General features: G+C 41.5%; 1 protein-coding gene across 1 annotated transcript; it reads left to right on the forward strand.

Annotated features, from left to right (window-relative positions):
* The first annotated feature begins 727 nt into the window (after nucleotides 1-727).
* On the forward strand, nucleotides 728-13,371 carry LOC131464241 (adenylate kinase 8-like). Its single transcript, XM_058636628.1, has 15 exons — nucleotides 728-777; nucleotides 2,145-2,321; nucleotides 2,411-2,495; nucleotides 2,932-2,974; nucleotides 3,083-3,173; nucleotides 3,822-3,890; nucleotides 10,141-10,222; nucleotides 10,364-10,435; nucleotides 10,527-10,727; nucleotides 10,821-10,943; nucleotides 11,150-11,239; nucleotides 11,440-11,581; nucleotides 12,445-12,525; nucleotides 12,712-12,841; nucleotides 12,970-13,371. The coding sequence occupies exons 2-15, from the start codon at nucleotides 2,238-2,240 to the stop codon at nucleotides 13,057-13,059; spliced, it is 1,383 nt and encodes a 460-aa protein (XP_058492611.1). The 5' UTR covers nucleotides 728-777; nucleotides 2,145-2,237; the 3' UTR covers nucleotides 13,060-13,371.
* Nucleotides 13,372-15,779: the final 2,408 nt, after the last annotated feature.

Raw genomic sequence — 15,779 nt, forward strand, 5'->3', positions numbered from 1 at the left:
ATTTGTTATACTTAGAATTGTAAGTATTGGTTTAAGTACTTGAAAGTCATTGATTCTTAGTAATCTGTGATTACCTTTATTCAGAGAGTTTTTGTCTCTGGTTGGTAATGGTGGTATCAAGACTGTGAGGGGGCAATTCACATTCCTGGTTCTCAATATGAGTGATGTTGTCTGTGTGTGTCTTTGTGTTCTAGTTTAGGGCTGCAAAGAATATTCAAACTATTCTGACAATGAATTATTTGGTTTTAGAGGTTGTTTAAAAAAAAAATCAAAACATGCTTTTTTCAGCATATTTTCTGGTTTCACTGCATTTGAAAAAGAAATCATTAAAACTGAAAGAAAATGGTTTGTGGACAAAACAAGATCATAGATATAGATATTTTCAGATATATTTAATTCAATTGTATTTGTATAGAGCCAAATCACAACATACATTATCTCAAAGCACTGTACATAGTAGTGAAGTAACAACCGGTACAATATTATAGAGAGCAGAGAAACCCAACAATTGTGTGTGTGCGCGCGCGTGTGTGCGTGCGTGGCATTGGCATACAAATGTATGATTATCGTTTCCACACGTTTTGTATCATCTATAAATATACTCTGAACGTATGAGATACATGTCTCATGTAAAACATGATTTCTAGAGACAAATAAATAGTAAGAAAAGTAAAGTTAGGAGGAAAAACAAACAAACCTCGCCGACCGACGCGCGCTGATGACGTTTTCCATAGCAACAAACAAACGCTTTCATAGCATCCGACAGTGAAACGACAGGTAAGTCTCACGTTAGTGTTTTTTATTCTAAACTAAGATTCAAATGTGTTTATAAGGGAAACATATCAAGCTGCTGACACGGGTTTGTGTTCACACCATTCGACTAATCGAGCGGAATTGCGCTCGATTAGTCAAATGCGCCATTAACTCACGTAGGCCAATAACAAACTCAACACCACTTCTTGGGGTTAAAGGAAACATAGAAGGTGGATTCGTTTTTATTAATGTAAAATAGAATGAGGATGTGGTGTAACTGTATAGGAACATGATACTGTAAGTATGTGGATTAAATGAGTATAAAAGTTAAGTATTTGAAGGCAAAACAAAGAATCACAACATTGACTAATTCACTCCATGAGCCATAATCTACATCCCAAGAAAATGTAATCAAAATCCATCTATTGCTTTTTTTGAGTAATGCTGCTAAGAGAAAATGCAGCCAAATCATAACCTTTTTAATTATGATTAATAAAAGTAAATGAAGAAAGCTCGTGTTCTATGCAGAAACATGAAGAATCAACATTTAGAATGCCCTCTTCTGTTAAACCCCACTAACAACCAACCAATGTGGAAGAGGTTTTTTGAAAAAGATTCTAATCATGGGAGAAGTTTTTAGTATAACCATCAGTTACTCACATGATGAACACAAGATTTAATTTAAAAAAATAGTTTATAACATTACAAGTTTGTGACAATATTCATTCAGGGTTCAGATCACTTGCTTATTTTAATAGTGAAGACTTAATTTAGAACAAGGGCCTTTCTGCATGCAGTTGGCATGTTCTCCCTGTGTGTGCGTGGGTTTTCTCCGAGTTCTCCAGCATCTCCCACAGTCCACAAACATGCAACATGGGGATTAGGTCAATTGGACACCCTAAATTGACCATAGGTGTGAGTGTGAGAGTGGGAGTGGATGGTTGTTTGTCTATGTATATGTACAGTATATGTGGCCCTGTGATGAACTGGCGACCTGTCCAGGGTGTGACCCCGCCTATCACTCTATGTCAGCTGAGATGGGCACAGCTCCTCCCGTGACCCTGATGTGGGGGATAAAGCGGTAGAAGATGGATGGATGATGGACTTCATTTAATATACTTTCTGAACACATACAAACTGAGACAAAAGCAGCAAGTGAGGAGGAGGAGTCCACATCAGTGCATCTTTGTAAAAAAAATATACTGTATAAATAAACTGGGAGGAATACTTTTGAAAGTCTTTGAACTTATTTACAAGAGGATCATTAAAAGTAAAATTTTTGTTGTTTGGTGATTAGATATAATATATAATATCAACATCTGGAACAAAATGATAAATAATAATCACTGGTATTTAACAATTTGGTTTGATGTTTTTATATTTGTGTGCAGTGAGGTGTATTCAGGGCCCTTCAGGAAATAGACTGTCTTAAGTATATTTGCAGTGACACCATCAGCAGCCTCCATCCTCCTCCTCTTGCTCCTATGGATGAGACAGTGAAGCCTCTCCGGATTCCTCCCCAGATGTCAGTTTACGCTGACACACATGGTATTTTCCACCTGGTGCAGGTAAAGGACCAGTGTGAGCCAGACAGACAGAAAGAGACATGACTGAGAGGAAGACCTCATTTGTGTGTGTGTGTGTGTGTGTGTTTCAGAGCATGGTATCCAGTCTGGTCATTGATCAGCCTGATGATCCGATCTCTTACCTGATCCGTTTTCTGCAGAGGAGCAGTGTGGACAGTAAGTCAACACTCATGAACCTCAGGGATTTCTCAGCCCAGGGGTCAAAAGGTCATTGGTTGGAATGGAATGGGAACACGATTCACACTCAGTGTTCATTGTTTTCTTGTGTTCAGATGTTCAGTGATAGCTCTGATAAGTTCTCATGATGAATGAGCCACTAGATGGAGCTGTAACTTCACACACACACACTTATAACACACCACGTTCACATGTCTCAGTTACTATAAAACTCTTTATTAGTAACAGTCGGCATGAACCGCATTCTGAAGCGGAACTGTGTCAACTGAGCTCAAATTGATTGTAGGTGTGAGAGTGAATGGTTGTTTGTGATGGACTGGCGACCTTTATCCAGGATAAAGTGATAGAAAATGGGAGTGTTTTTGAACACATGAAAAGTATTTGAAAATGAAGAAGATCTCTCTCGCACTGTCAGTTCCCAAGATCATGCTGCTCGGTCCTCCAGCTGTCGGGAAACACTGTGGTGAGTTTAATATGAAGAGTTTACTCACACCAGATTAAAACAATGTATTCATTATGTATGTTGTTAAAGGATTTTATACTTTATTTTATTTAATTGTTGTTATCTTTCAGGCTAAGAAGCTGAGTGCTGAGCTAAGAGCTGTTCATGTGACCACAGACAGTTTACTGCAGGACCAATCAGAGCTGGGTGAACAGGCACGACTTACACAAGTACACACAAACACACACACACACCACAACTCCTCATGACCTGATAATGTGGTGCACCCACAACAACGTCTCTCAAGTCACAAAAACATGTGGTTAGTACTGATTTTAGATTATCTTGAACAGAGATTCTCAAAGTGAGGTCCAGGGACCCATGGGTGTCCATGACCCATAACTTTTGGGGTCAACAAAATGTCAATTTCATGACTGAATCAAAACTGATGTGGAGGAATGTGTGGCTGTACTGATGATGCTGCAGCAATGGTGATCTAAAAGTGGGGTTGTGTGGTGGACCACAAACTGTTTTAGAGGCAGTCTCAGTTTAATTGGTGAAAAAAGTGAATAAAACAAATAATAAAAATTCACTCATAAACAAATGGCATTGTTACACATGTTCATGACTATAAAACAGGTGCCATTCATCATGCTGTAGTGCTTAATCAGTGTCAGGATTATGAGGGGGTTCATCAGAATGCTTCTTCACCCGTTAGCGTCCTTGACCCCAAAAAAACATTTGAAAAACCATTTGCCTCTACACTTCCCTTGGGTTAGTGTCAGAGTCCATAACTGTGTGCACTGATGACCTTTATGTGTGTGTGGCATCCTGTGATCTTTAAATATTGTTTGTGTGCTCAGGAGCTTCCTGCTGAGCTGCTTTCCCGACTGATCCAGCAGAGACTGAACGAGGTTGACTGCTTCAACAGGGTGAGTCTGCATTCAGACACACAGCATCAGCATCAGGACAGAACACTCTCACATACAATGATCCTTTCTTAGTAGCTAATCCTTCCAAGTCAGTCCTGGAGAGATGAGGCAAAACTCCTTTCTAGCATTTAAGATTCTGGGAAAGCATGAATAAAACATGATCGCTCATGTGTGTCTCAGTGTTACTGACTGATGACCCGTTGCTTTTGAAACATCCACTGAAGCCATACAGTGTGCAAACAGTTTAGACTGGCATTTATGTTTGGCTTTGTTTTGATATACAAAACAATCTTGTGTCTCTTCCATGCTCAGGTCCTCTACCAGAGGTCTGAGGGTTCCTCGTTTCAGATGATTTTATTAAGGCAACTTAAAGACATTTAACAACTGTCTGATAAGGGATCACAGTACATACATGACGACATGATTTGTCAAATCAAGCGAAAGCATCACACTCTCACAAGAACCAAGACCATCTCTACGAGAGCGACAGTTTAATCACGACTGTTTTGATTTTCACTCTACTTCCCGTCGTCTTTGTCTTCTGACACCATTTCCTGTGTCCCACCTACTGTTTTTCATTGGCAACATGTTTGTAGTTGTGTCTGTAATCAGCACACACTACCAGATTGTGTCCAGACTCGGCTTAAAACATTTGACTGCGATTGGATCTGTTACCCGTTAACTTGCCGATTTGAGTCTTTACCCCTCACACACTATTGGATGACACACTGGACATTTTAAAAGCTGGTTGCGAAACATGGTATAGTAATAATGTTGTAAGAATAAAATATACATATAATAAAATAACGTATAATATTGTAATAATAGAAAATATCACATTTGCCAAGATTTTGTTGAAAAAACTAATGCCTCATTGAAAAAATACAAAAACAATGTCAATTCAAAGAGTGGTTTGGTCAGGGTAACCTGAGCGTAATACAAAAGTGCTCTCCCTTTTTCCCCCCCAACTCCCAGAGACCAACATAACCAAAGTTGCAGTCCAACACAAAAAAATTAACTTCAGGCTGAGCAAGGCCAAAATAACAAACAAAATATCTGCCAATAGAAAAACTAACTTACCTATCCACAGATAAATAATAAAGAAAATACAGGAATCTTACCTGCTTCCCTAACATACAACAGGAGAAAAAAAGTTCCCAAACAAAATGGCTACTCACCCCTACCTACCAGGACTGCACTAAATAATACAGTTCCTTTGTTTTTATCAAAGATTCATACTTGACACCAATCAAAACTGCACGTCACGATTTATATGCTCTTGTCTCGCAAGACCTACCTGGGATGTGATTGGATGTCACCACAGACGCGGTGACGTAAGCTGCAGTATTTCCAGGAAGTTTACATGTAAACACCAGTGGAGTGATCTTAAGTCTCACTTTTTTAATGCTGCTAAATCTGTCTATTCGCTTAAACTTAAAGATATTATTTGCTAGTATGTTAATCCAGAGGATCGCGCTCTTGAACACTATACAAAATGACCTAAGATCGACCCTTTTCTACTGGAACAAAAATCAATTTTTCAATTTGATAAAGAACAAAAAGCCACACATCCCTTAAATCTCTGTGTCATGGACCAAGCAGTAAAGAACAGAACACAGGAGCAATTTCAAAGAAAAGGTGGGTTTTTATTTTACCCAAAAAGCAGGTAAATAAAACTTACAACTCAACTCAAGATGTGAGCCCCTAAAAGAGGTCAACTTAATATGACTGCAAATAAACTGGACAACACACTAAACTTATACAAAACCCACACAAATAACCAAACCCTAAACCCCCCCATGACATCACATCCGGTGGTTTGGTCCAGTTCATCTGATGACAGTATACAGGTGCTGCTTGCCCTTGGCCACACCTTTTTTCTGAGGTAGAATTTACCTTCATCAAGATTAGATGATGCAGCACACTCTTCTCTTGCTGTACTAGGACAAGATCTGCCGACAGTCTCTCTGTTCATTTATTGTCAATCAAACCAGCCTTCACTTCTGAGGAAGTAGTGATGTTCTTTAACCTTTGACACCACAGCAGCACCTTGTGGTGTGTGTTGACATAAATGGGATGTAGTATAACTTTACAACCGTATGAAGACATCCTCCGTTTTCAGTCTGTCTCTCCCCCATAATGTCCTGCTGTGATGATAATAATTAGCACTCTGGTTGTTGCTATGTTTTACTACGATTCCCAGCAGGCCGAGCAGCGTGTCGGAGCGTTTCCCCAGAGATGGTCTGATCAAACAGCTGTGCTGCTGTCACATCACGCGTGTTATTCTCAGTTGGGCTCATCCTCTCTGCTGCTCCTCATTAGAATCACGTGCTGTTTCCTGTCAGCGTTGATCAGGACGCAGGAGCTGCTCTTTGATCGGTTTAAGAGAATTAAAGCAGGAGAAACTGCTGTCACCACTAACAACAACAACATGACCACTACAGCAACAACAACACAAACTCAAGCTCACAACTACAGTCAGTTGACCGACCAAGCACCTGAACTTCTCTCACATGTCTACTCTGCTGTTATGACAATTCAAATACAGAGAAGGGAGAACCTTTGTTTGACTTTGTAAATCACTCACTCTCCACGCACCAAAGACCATAAAGGAAATCAATCATTTTATATCACTATGCCACTATATCATTGAATGGATCAGAGACACCAAGTTACCAAACAAGAAAGCAGAAGACTATCATCTCACATTGGGCTCAGTGGTAAAGCGACTCGTCTTTCAACTTGAAGGTTGTGGGTTCGATTCTAGTCTCAATGGGATGTGTCCTTGGGCAAGTCACTTAACCCTACGTTGCTCCTGACAGCTGTGTTGGCAGAGTGTGAATGTGTATGAAAGATAAGTGAGGTGAATGGGTGAACGACAAAAGTGTAGTGTAAAGCAGCTTTGAGTGGTCATCAAGACTAGAAAAGCGCTATATAAATACAGACCATTTACATGAGCCAAAAATCTTTTTTTCTATGAACTTTGGTGTGGAAAAGGTTGTTACCTATCCTAATAAGTCACATGCTGTTGCAGCAATGTTGGCAGTGAGGGAGAGGTGGTCGTCCAGTATCACACTCAGGTTCCTGCAGTATGAGAAGACGATACCACAGAGTTGTCGAGGGTGATGGTCAGGTCTGTGGTGGGAGAGCCCTTTCCTGGAAGAAAAAGAAACTCGGTCTTGTCGAGATTGAGTTTCAGGTGATGGTCAGACATCCACTGAGAGATGTCGGTCAGACAAGCAGAGATCCGTTCTGCTACATGTGTGTCAGAGCTGGGAAAAGAGAGAATGAGTTGGGTGTCATCGGCGTAGCTGTGATAGGGAAAACCATGAGAGTGAATGACAGAACCAAGAGAGTTGATGTAGAGAGAGAAGAGGAGAGGGCCCAAGACAGAACCCTGAGGGACCCCAGTAGAAAGAGGACAAGGTTCCGACACAGATCCTCTCCAGGTTACTCTGTATGTTTGGTTTTGAAGATGGGACGAGAGTAGGGTAAGTGCAGAGCCTGAGACACCTAGTTCCTGAAGGGAGGAAGTAAGGATCTGGTTGTTAACTGTGTCAAACGCTGCAGAAAGGTCCAAGAGGATGAGCACAGAGGAGAGAGAGGCAGCCCTGGCAGTGTGGAGTTGCTCAGTGACAGCAAGAAGTGCCGTTTCGGGTCAAGTGACCTGTCTTAAAACCAGACTGATGAGGATCGAGAAGGTTATTCCGGTGAAAGTAGGAGGAGAGTTGATTAAAGATAGCACGCTCCAGAGTTTTGGAAAGAAAAGGAAGAAGAGAGACAGGTCTGTAGTTATTTACTTCAGATGGGTTGAGGGTAGGTTTTTTGAGGAGGGGGGTCACTCTGGCCTCTTTAAGAGAGTCCGGAAAGCAACCAGATGATAGAGATTGTTGTGTTAATGAGGTGGGTGAAGAAAGGAAGAAGATCAGAAGCATTGACTGAAGAAGGTGAGAAGGTCAAGGGGGCAGGAGGTGGTGGGCAGAGGTTATAAGGTATTAAGGATTATTTAAGTGGTTGTTGAAGTTCTCCAGAAAACTATAAAGAATCTTTAGGAGATCTCATCTCTGACTTGGTTCTGAATGTTATTTAGTCAGTGGCTCATGTGAGTGGTCCGAGTGGTCCTTTAGCAAGGCAGAGTGGTCAGTAGACAGGGCTTTTATGTGGTACAGGTGGAGAACAGTTAACAAGGATGCTAAACATTCATTGTTAATGTTCACTTCTCTAATGCTTGTTCTCTCCTTTATTCTGTGGTCATGAAGTCTGCACAAACACCATCTAATCCCAGTTTTATTATGCTTCACTCCTGTGAACAGTTACCTTTGTTCTGACAAGGAAACAAGTCTGTCGTGTGTGTGTGTGTGGTGTGTGCGTGCATGTGAGAGAGAGAGAGAGGGCAGCAGTCTCATTGATCAGTGATCAGCAGTAAACAGCATTAAACTATCATCTTTTTCTCTAAACTCTACAAACAAATGCTTCATTCAGCCTCCAGCCAGCAGCGATTAGCTTCAGCATTTAGCATTTCACATCACTGTTTAGTGTGTAGCTCTGTGTGTGTGTGTGCGTGTGTGCGTGTGTGTATGTGTGTGTAGCAGTTACTTTGAGCAGTTAATGGCTGTTTTTTGGCTGCAGGCTAAATCCATCACTCATACACCAGGGACTTGGTGTTTGTGTGTGTGTGTGTGTGTGTGTGTGTGTGGATGATTGATAACTCCCATCAGAGCCCTGCCTTTTCATGTCAAATTAATTACTCTACCTGTCTCACATCCTCTGTCTCTGTCTCTCTCTCTCTCTCTCTCTCTCTCTCTCTCTCTCTGTCTCTCTCTCTCTCTCAGTAGATCATAATTGCATGTCGGTGGTCTGATGAACTATGATCTATATTTATATATAAACTGTATATGATAATGTATATTTGTATGACCCCATGGTACGAACAGTGTTTATTAATGAGGCTATTCAACTGAATAGCCTCATTGTCACCCACAATTATCGGTGGGTGTCCCAATACTTTTTTGCCCCACTGTGTATATATTTAATTGATTTTGTGAATCACAAAATCATTTTTTTTTTGTCAGTTTCTCCTGTTTTTAATTATTCATTCTAACATATATGTATTTTATATTTTAGAGTTGAGTTGTATATACCTTTCTTCTATTCTTAAATATTAGGCAGTTGAGGTCCTTCAAACAAGTGAATAAATGTGAAACATTTTTAATGCAGCTTCACTTGATTTTTAGTGTTATTTCATCATTTCACATTTCACAAGAAACTGTCAACAGCCATTGAAGACAAAAATTGTACATCCAGCACACACACACACACACACACACACACACACTCACAGCCTGTCATCCATACACTGTGTGTGTCAGTGCTGCCGGTCCTGTCATCTTTATTTAGCCTGTAAATCAGCACTGAGGGAATCGCTCCGCAGAACGGAGTGTACAGGCGGCTGCGTTAAACACGGTGGTTTTATTTAGACTTTATGTGTCAGCAGCAGTGAACAGAGAATACACCTGCTGTCACACATCACATCCTAATGATCTGATGTCATTCAGATGCTGTGGCCTTAATCATTATAAGTTGGGAAACTCTGAACCAAGATATGCAGACCATTTATTAATGTTGAACCACTAAGCAGATGGGCTACAGCAGTAGCCATGCAAAAGGAGGTTGTTTCTGTGGCATAGAGTGATTGTGTGGACACTACCTTCTTTTGCACGTTTTATTCTGCCAGAGATGATGTGTGTCTGTCAGCTACAGCAGTAGTAGCACACCACACCTGCCACTTCTTTAGTTGTACTGTGTATGGTTATGAAAGGGACTAATTGGACTAGTGATGACGTAGCAGCTAGGGCTTATACCATATGTGTACAGGTGCATTCCCACTGATCAATAAGCAATATTTAAATTTGTGTTACTTATGTGACTTTGGTAATAATTTGTATTTATTCGCATTACAAGTAACACAAGCACAACTGTTCTGGCAACTTTAGCCCTCTCCTGCACTGACGAAAATGATGCAAATTCACATTTCCCAAATCTTGTCATTTAAATTTAACCATGCAATTTCACTATAGTTACGTCACATGAACACACCGTTATTAAGTGATGTGCATTGGTTCACCAAGCATTGGTTCTGAAATGCAACAACTCTGTGTTAGAACCCAAGAAGTCTTTGCCCAGCGAGAATGAATAAAATATGGTTTCATAGAGCAAACTGTGAGACTGTGTGTGTGTGTGTGTGTTACAGGGCTGGGTTTTGGAGGGAATCCCTCAGACTCGTCTGCAAGCTCTGAGTCTTCAGCAGGTTGGGGTCATCCCTGAACATGTTGGTGAGGACAGATGAGGATTCCGTCAGCTCATTTAGTTCATTTGTAGAACTTATTTACTGTTTATCTAAATCTTTTTGTGTATCTGTGTGTGTGTGTGTGTGTGTGTGTGTGTGTGTGTGTGTGTGTGTGTGTGTGTGTCAGTGATGCTTGACGCTCCTGATGATGTGTTGTTGGAGAGGAGGATGGGAAAACTAGTCGACCCACTGACTGGAGGTGAGTCTGTGTCTGCTCATCTTGCCACAGTCATGATACATTTGAAGACATGATTTTACTGATTACTCACAACATCACTTCCTCTGTGCAGATGTGTACCATCAGACCTTCACCTGGCAGGTTGATGATGTCATTGCTCAGCGTCTGGTGAAGGACCATGGCCTATCAGAGAACCAGCATCTGGCTGAGCTGCAGCGTTTCCGCTGTGAAGTCACAGGTCTAATGTCAGCCTATCAACATGTCTTGAAGACCGTCAACAGTAACCAATCATATACCGACGTCTACCAACAAGGTAAAAATACAAAAAACACCAACATAAGCTGATGATGGGCTGAATGTGTTGACTGGTGATATGCAGCAGATTCTGAACTGTTTGTTGTCTCAGCGCTGGCTTTTGTCCAGACTCATCGACGCTCCAGGACTCCCAGAATCCTCCTGTTTGGTAGGCCCGGATCGGGGAAGAGTCACCAGGCCAGACTGCTGTCAGAGAAATACAAGATAGTGGATGGTATGCAAACACTTTTCTGTTTTCAATGGGAATTACTGTCCTCAAAGCAACTGGCAACACTAACTCAAGCACAACCTGTTGCCTGTATCCACACTGCTTATAACCTAGGTACAGACACTCCACTGCTCACTAGTGCTATGGCACCAGGCCTGAGCTGACCTCACCATAGCCTCACACTTATCATCTCCTGTCTCTATGTCTGTCAGTTTGTTGTGGCCAGCTGCTGAGGTCTGTAGCAGCTGATGGTTCAAGTCTGGGAGAGAAGATCCAACCATACCTGGATGATCGCCGACCAGGTAACCACACTCACACACACAGTGAAAATGTGGAAATAGTACTGTTTAATTTGTGTCTGTATGTCATTCACTCCCTTGTCCATCACTTTCAGTGTGACCAGCGACAGGTGAACCTTCAGACCCTGTGTTGTGTTTATAGACCTTGTTGTCTGGACACAGTCAGTTCATTTGTGGTTACTGATGATCCACTGTCACTGTAGTTCCAGACCCCTTGGTTCTGCAGGTTCTGGAACAACGGCTGAGCCAGGTGGACTGCAGCTGCAGAGGCTGGGTTCTCCATGGGTTCCCTCAAGACCTGCAGCAAGCCAAGATGCTGCAGAAGTCCCAGCAGCAGCCCAACAGGTACTACATGTACTAATACACACACTAATATGATCTACAACTTTGTTTGGGGGCATTGTGGATCATTTATGGATCATTTTAAGATCATCAATCAATCAATACATTTATTTATATATATATATATATATATATATAGCACATTTCTTAGACGCAATGTGCTTGAGATAAAAACAAAGAAAAAAAAGACTAGGTTCATGTATTTGAAAGCAATTAAACAATAAATAACAATACAAATTGTAAAACCTATTTCTGCTAAGCTTGTGAAAACGAACATGTTTTAGTTTGCCCTTAAAAGAACACACAGTGGTAGCATATCTCATTGTATGAGGCAGAGAATTTCAGATAGTTAGACCATAGTGGCTGAAGACATCATACGCTCATTTAGAATGTTTGTTAACAAGACCTTTGTTTAATGATCTTAGAGTTCTGTCAGGTGTATACTCAGTGAGTGTGTCAGTAATGTTAGATGGAGCATGGCCATTTAAAAATCTATCATTCTTTTATCGAGAGCCATATGATGGTGATATGATTGTGTCTGCTGCGTCTGGTTAGTACTCTGGTCACAGCATTCTGAAAGGTTTGGAGTTTCAGTCCAGTGAAATATAAAAGTGTGTGCTCCAGGTGTCTCATGCGCCATTTTCGACTCAAAGGGTAACTATGCAATTTATGGGAGCACTAAAAGCTGCCATCATGCACATTTCAAGGGCAATTACAAACATTTCAAGGGCAGTATTTAAGCTCCTGCTAATTTCTGACCACAGGGGTCAGAAACCCCTCACCCCACCAACATCAGCTGCTACAAGCTAATGACTGATTTGTGATGTCAATAAGTGGCTGATCAAAGCGCCTTCTTGTGTTCTCAGAGTTTTCTTCTTGGAGCTGACGGATGACATTTGTGTGGAGAGACTGAGTCTCCGAGCAACAGACCCATGGAGCGGAGAGAGGCCAGTACACAGCACTCTGTTCAAACCTGCCTAACTTTACATGTTCATGTACTCATGCAGCTCTCATACAGACTCATATAACTCACTCATATGATGTAGGGAAATAAATGAAATATCAAATGAACAAATAAGAACGTTGGACCTTAAGCTGAGCAGTAAAAAACACCTGTGGTTTACCTCCTTCAGTTTTCACGGTGTGACTCGACCTGCTCCCAACTCTCAGGTCCAGGACCGGCTGAGGACCAGACCAGAGGACAGTATGCAGAGTGTGACAGACTCTCTGAATCAGTACAGGACACACACGGCGTCTCTGCAGGTACTGTACATACTGCACACCCTGAAAATCCAAAATTCACTAACAAAATATCAGAATTTAAGTGCACAGAACATTTTATAGAACCATGATCATGCTTTGTGTCTGTTTGTGTGTGTGGATGTGTGCAGTCTGTGTATCCAGATGCGATTCTTATAGATGCTGATCAGGATCCACACTCTGTGTTCGAGGCACTGGAAAGCAGATTAAATACAGTCTGACAGGAACTCCACCTCAACGTACCTGGACCCAAATGGATTTTTTTTCTGACCCACATTTTTTAAATGTTGTTGTTTTGTTTTCAATGTGTCTCTTTGGGACTTGTAGTCCCTTGTTGTGTAAAGAGATAAATTGTTCACCTTGGTTTTTTTTGTGTCATATCTTCCGTATAAATATTGTAAACTGTGAGGTTGATAAACATATTCCTGGGTGGACGTTGGGCTGAGTCAAATGTGATATCTGTATCTGGAGGATGAGACTCACACAGTTTTCATCTAATCTTGAAACACTAATTGATCAAATAAAAACATTGCATTGCAATCAGAGTTCAGTGTGTGTGTGCACGCATATGTGTAGCCTCATCGGCTCAGAGTTCAGTGTGTGTGTGTGCATGCATGTGTGTAGCTTCATCGGCTCAGAGTTCAGTGTGTGTGTGTGTGCATGCATGTGTGTAGCCTCATCGGCTCAGAGTTCAGTGTGTGTGTGTGTGCATGCATGTGTGTAGCCTCATCGGCTCAGAGTTCAGTGTGTGTGTGTGTGCATGCATGTGTGTAGCCTCATCGGCTCAGAGTTCAGTGTGTGTGTGTGTGCATGCATGTGTGTAGCCTCATCGGCTCAGAGTTCAGTGTGTGTGTGTGTGCATGCATGTGTGTAGCCTCATCGGCTCAGAGTTCAGTGTGTGTGTGTGTGTGTGTGCATGCATGTGTGTAGCCTCATCGGCTCAGAGTTCAGTGTGTGTGTGTGTGTGTGTGTGCATGCATGTGTGTAGCCTCATCGGCTCAGAGTTCAGTGTGTGTGTGTGTGTGTGTGTGCATGCATGTGTGCAGCCTCATTGGCTCAGAGTTCAGCAGCTTTCACTCATTAAAAAACATTGTACGCTGATCATTTCACACTACAAGCACTTAACTGATAGTGATCATAGATGGACATGTTGGACTCTGCAGAACAGTGCAGCGTTGTGTTGTCACTGTTGGACAAGTTGTTAATAAGAATAATATTAATGAGAGTGTGTGAGTGACGGCAGCTGTCAGATGCTGCAGCGTCTCTTCTCATCTTAAGTTCAAATATCTGCTCATTTCAAAGTGAACATTTTGGTCAATGACTATAATTAATCCTCCTGAGCGGCGGTTTGAGTCCCAGTGGCGCCAAGCCCCCTGGATGATTGACAGCTCTATTTTTAAGTCTTTCTGTCGACAACAGGAAGTGCAGCGGGAAGGAAATGGGAGCTGACGGCTGCTGATGTGATGATGGACTGTTTGTCCTCGTCTCCTGCAGAGACCTAAGACACAGTCTGTCTTGTTCATGCTGCCGCGAAGCCTCTGAGCAAATGTATCAGGTGATATTTGCATCACTTGATGACTGATGGACATGTTGGTCTGATTATGGTCCTCACAAGGACTCTGCTGATCCAGTTCATCAATCACAGGCCTGAAGTCCAGTCAGAACTGAGTCCATGAAGGGGACTGATCAAGATGTTCTGGCCTTGTCTGTCTTCAGGTCCCTTTTTGTGTCAAGAAGCTGGGGACAGTTTATTACTAATTAATACTTTCATGATTGATTCATCTTTTGATTGTTTGCATGAATAAATGATAATGTTGTAAAAGGTCAATGTGTGTTTCCCCAAATCCCAAAATGCAGACATCCAATTAATGAGTTGTGGAAACCTGCCACCTTTAGGTGAATTGGAGACCCTAAATTGACCATAGATGTGAGAGTGAATGGTTGTTCGTGTGGTCTTGCGATGGACTGGTGAACTGTCCAGGGTGTACCTGTCGCCCCTATGTCAGCTGAGAATGGCACAGCACCCCCCGCGACCCTCATCGAGGATAAAGCAGTGGATGGATGGATGGATGGATGGAAACCTGCCACCTCTCATCTCATGCCTCGTTGCGTACAACAGCAAGCTCACAGGGTCAAAAATATGAATTTGCAAATTAATTCAAGATGGAATCACAGGTAGGTTTATGAGCCTGTTTGTTTCAATTCATTTCAAAACATTTAGACTCTGACAATAACAATTTTCATCATCCATATAGTTTGCAGATTTGGCATTTGTTAGCGAATATTAGCCCATCACTGGTTATGAGTAGTCGCTTGTTGCAAACAAAAAAGACTTAGTCATATGATAGCAGTTTACAAGTATGCTGGCGGAGCAGCAGTACCCCACCATGGATTGTGCAGCCATTTCTGACAGTTGAGCACAGTAGTGGACATCAAATCCCCTACCTGGTAATGCAGTACTACAAGTTGGCATCATATTGTTGTAAATCCAATAAAGTTTTTGTTGACTTTCATGTGAGTAGTGTGTGTTTTTTCCCATGATGACATGGGATAAAATGGGAATCTTCAGTGACTTAATAATTGACATAATAATTCTACCTTCTTTCATGACCTCAGTTAAAGGTTAGGTCAGGACTCTGAAAGGTGATACACATCTGATGTACAACTTTATGTGCTGCTTGGATGAATCAGAAAACATCATCACTGAGACTTTAACCAGCCATATGTTGTGTTGTATTTACTGTATGTAGTTGTATTTTTGTATGTTGTTGTTTTTATTTATTTATTTCATTCTATGGACCTCCTGTATGCTGCATTTAGAGCACATTACAACATTTAGAACATTGTATGACAAAAAATGTGAGAAAAACTGTTGTCTGTATTTGTTAAGAACTGCTATAACACTGTTTACAGTATCTGCCATTGTTTTTATGTCTCATTT

This window comes from Solea solea, chromosome 8 (assembly GCF_958295425.1).
Source record: "Solea solea chromosome 8, fSolSol10.1, whole genome shotgun sequence".
NCBI classification, from domain to species: domain Eukaryota; kingdom Metazoa; phylum Chordata; class Actinopteri; order Pleuronectiformes; family Soleidae; genus Solea; species Solea solea.

What these genes read in the sequence shown, in the direction of transcription:
- LOC131464241 (XM_058636628.1), top strand. Translation starts at nt 2,238, where the DNA reads ATGGATGAGACAGTGAAGCCTCTCCGGATTCCTCCCCAGATGTCAGTT. An exon ending in AATCAGAGCTGGGTGAACAG is followed by an intron (nt 3,174 to 3,821) that starts GCACGACTTACA and finishes TTGTGTGCTCAG; the next exon opens with GAGCTTCCTGCTGAGCTGCT. An exon ending in TACCGACGTCTACCAACAAG is followed by an intron (nt 10,728 to 10,820) that starts GTAAAAATACAA and finishes TTGTTGTCTCAG; the next exon opens with CGCTGGCTTTTGTCCAGACT.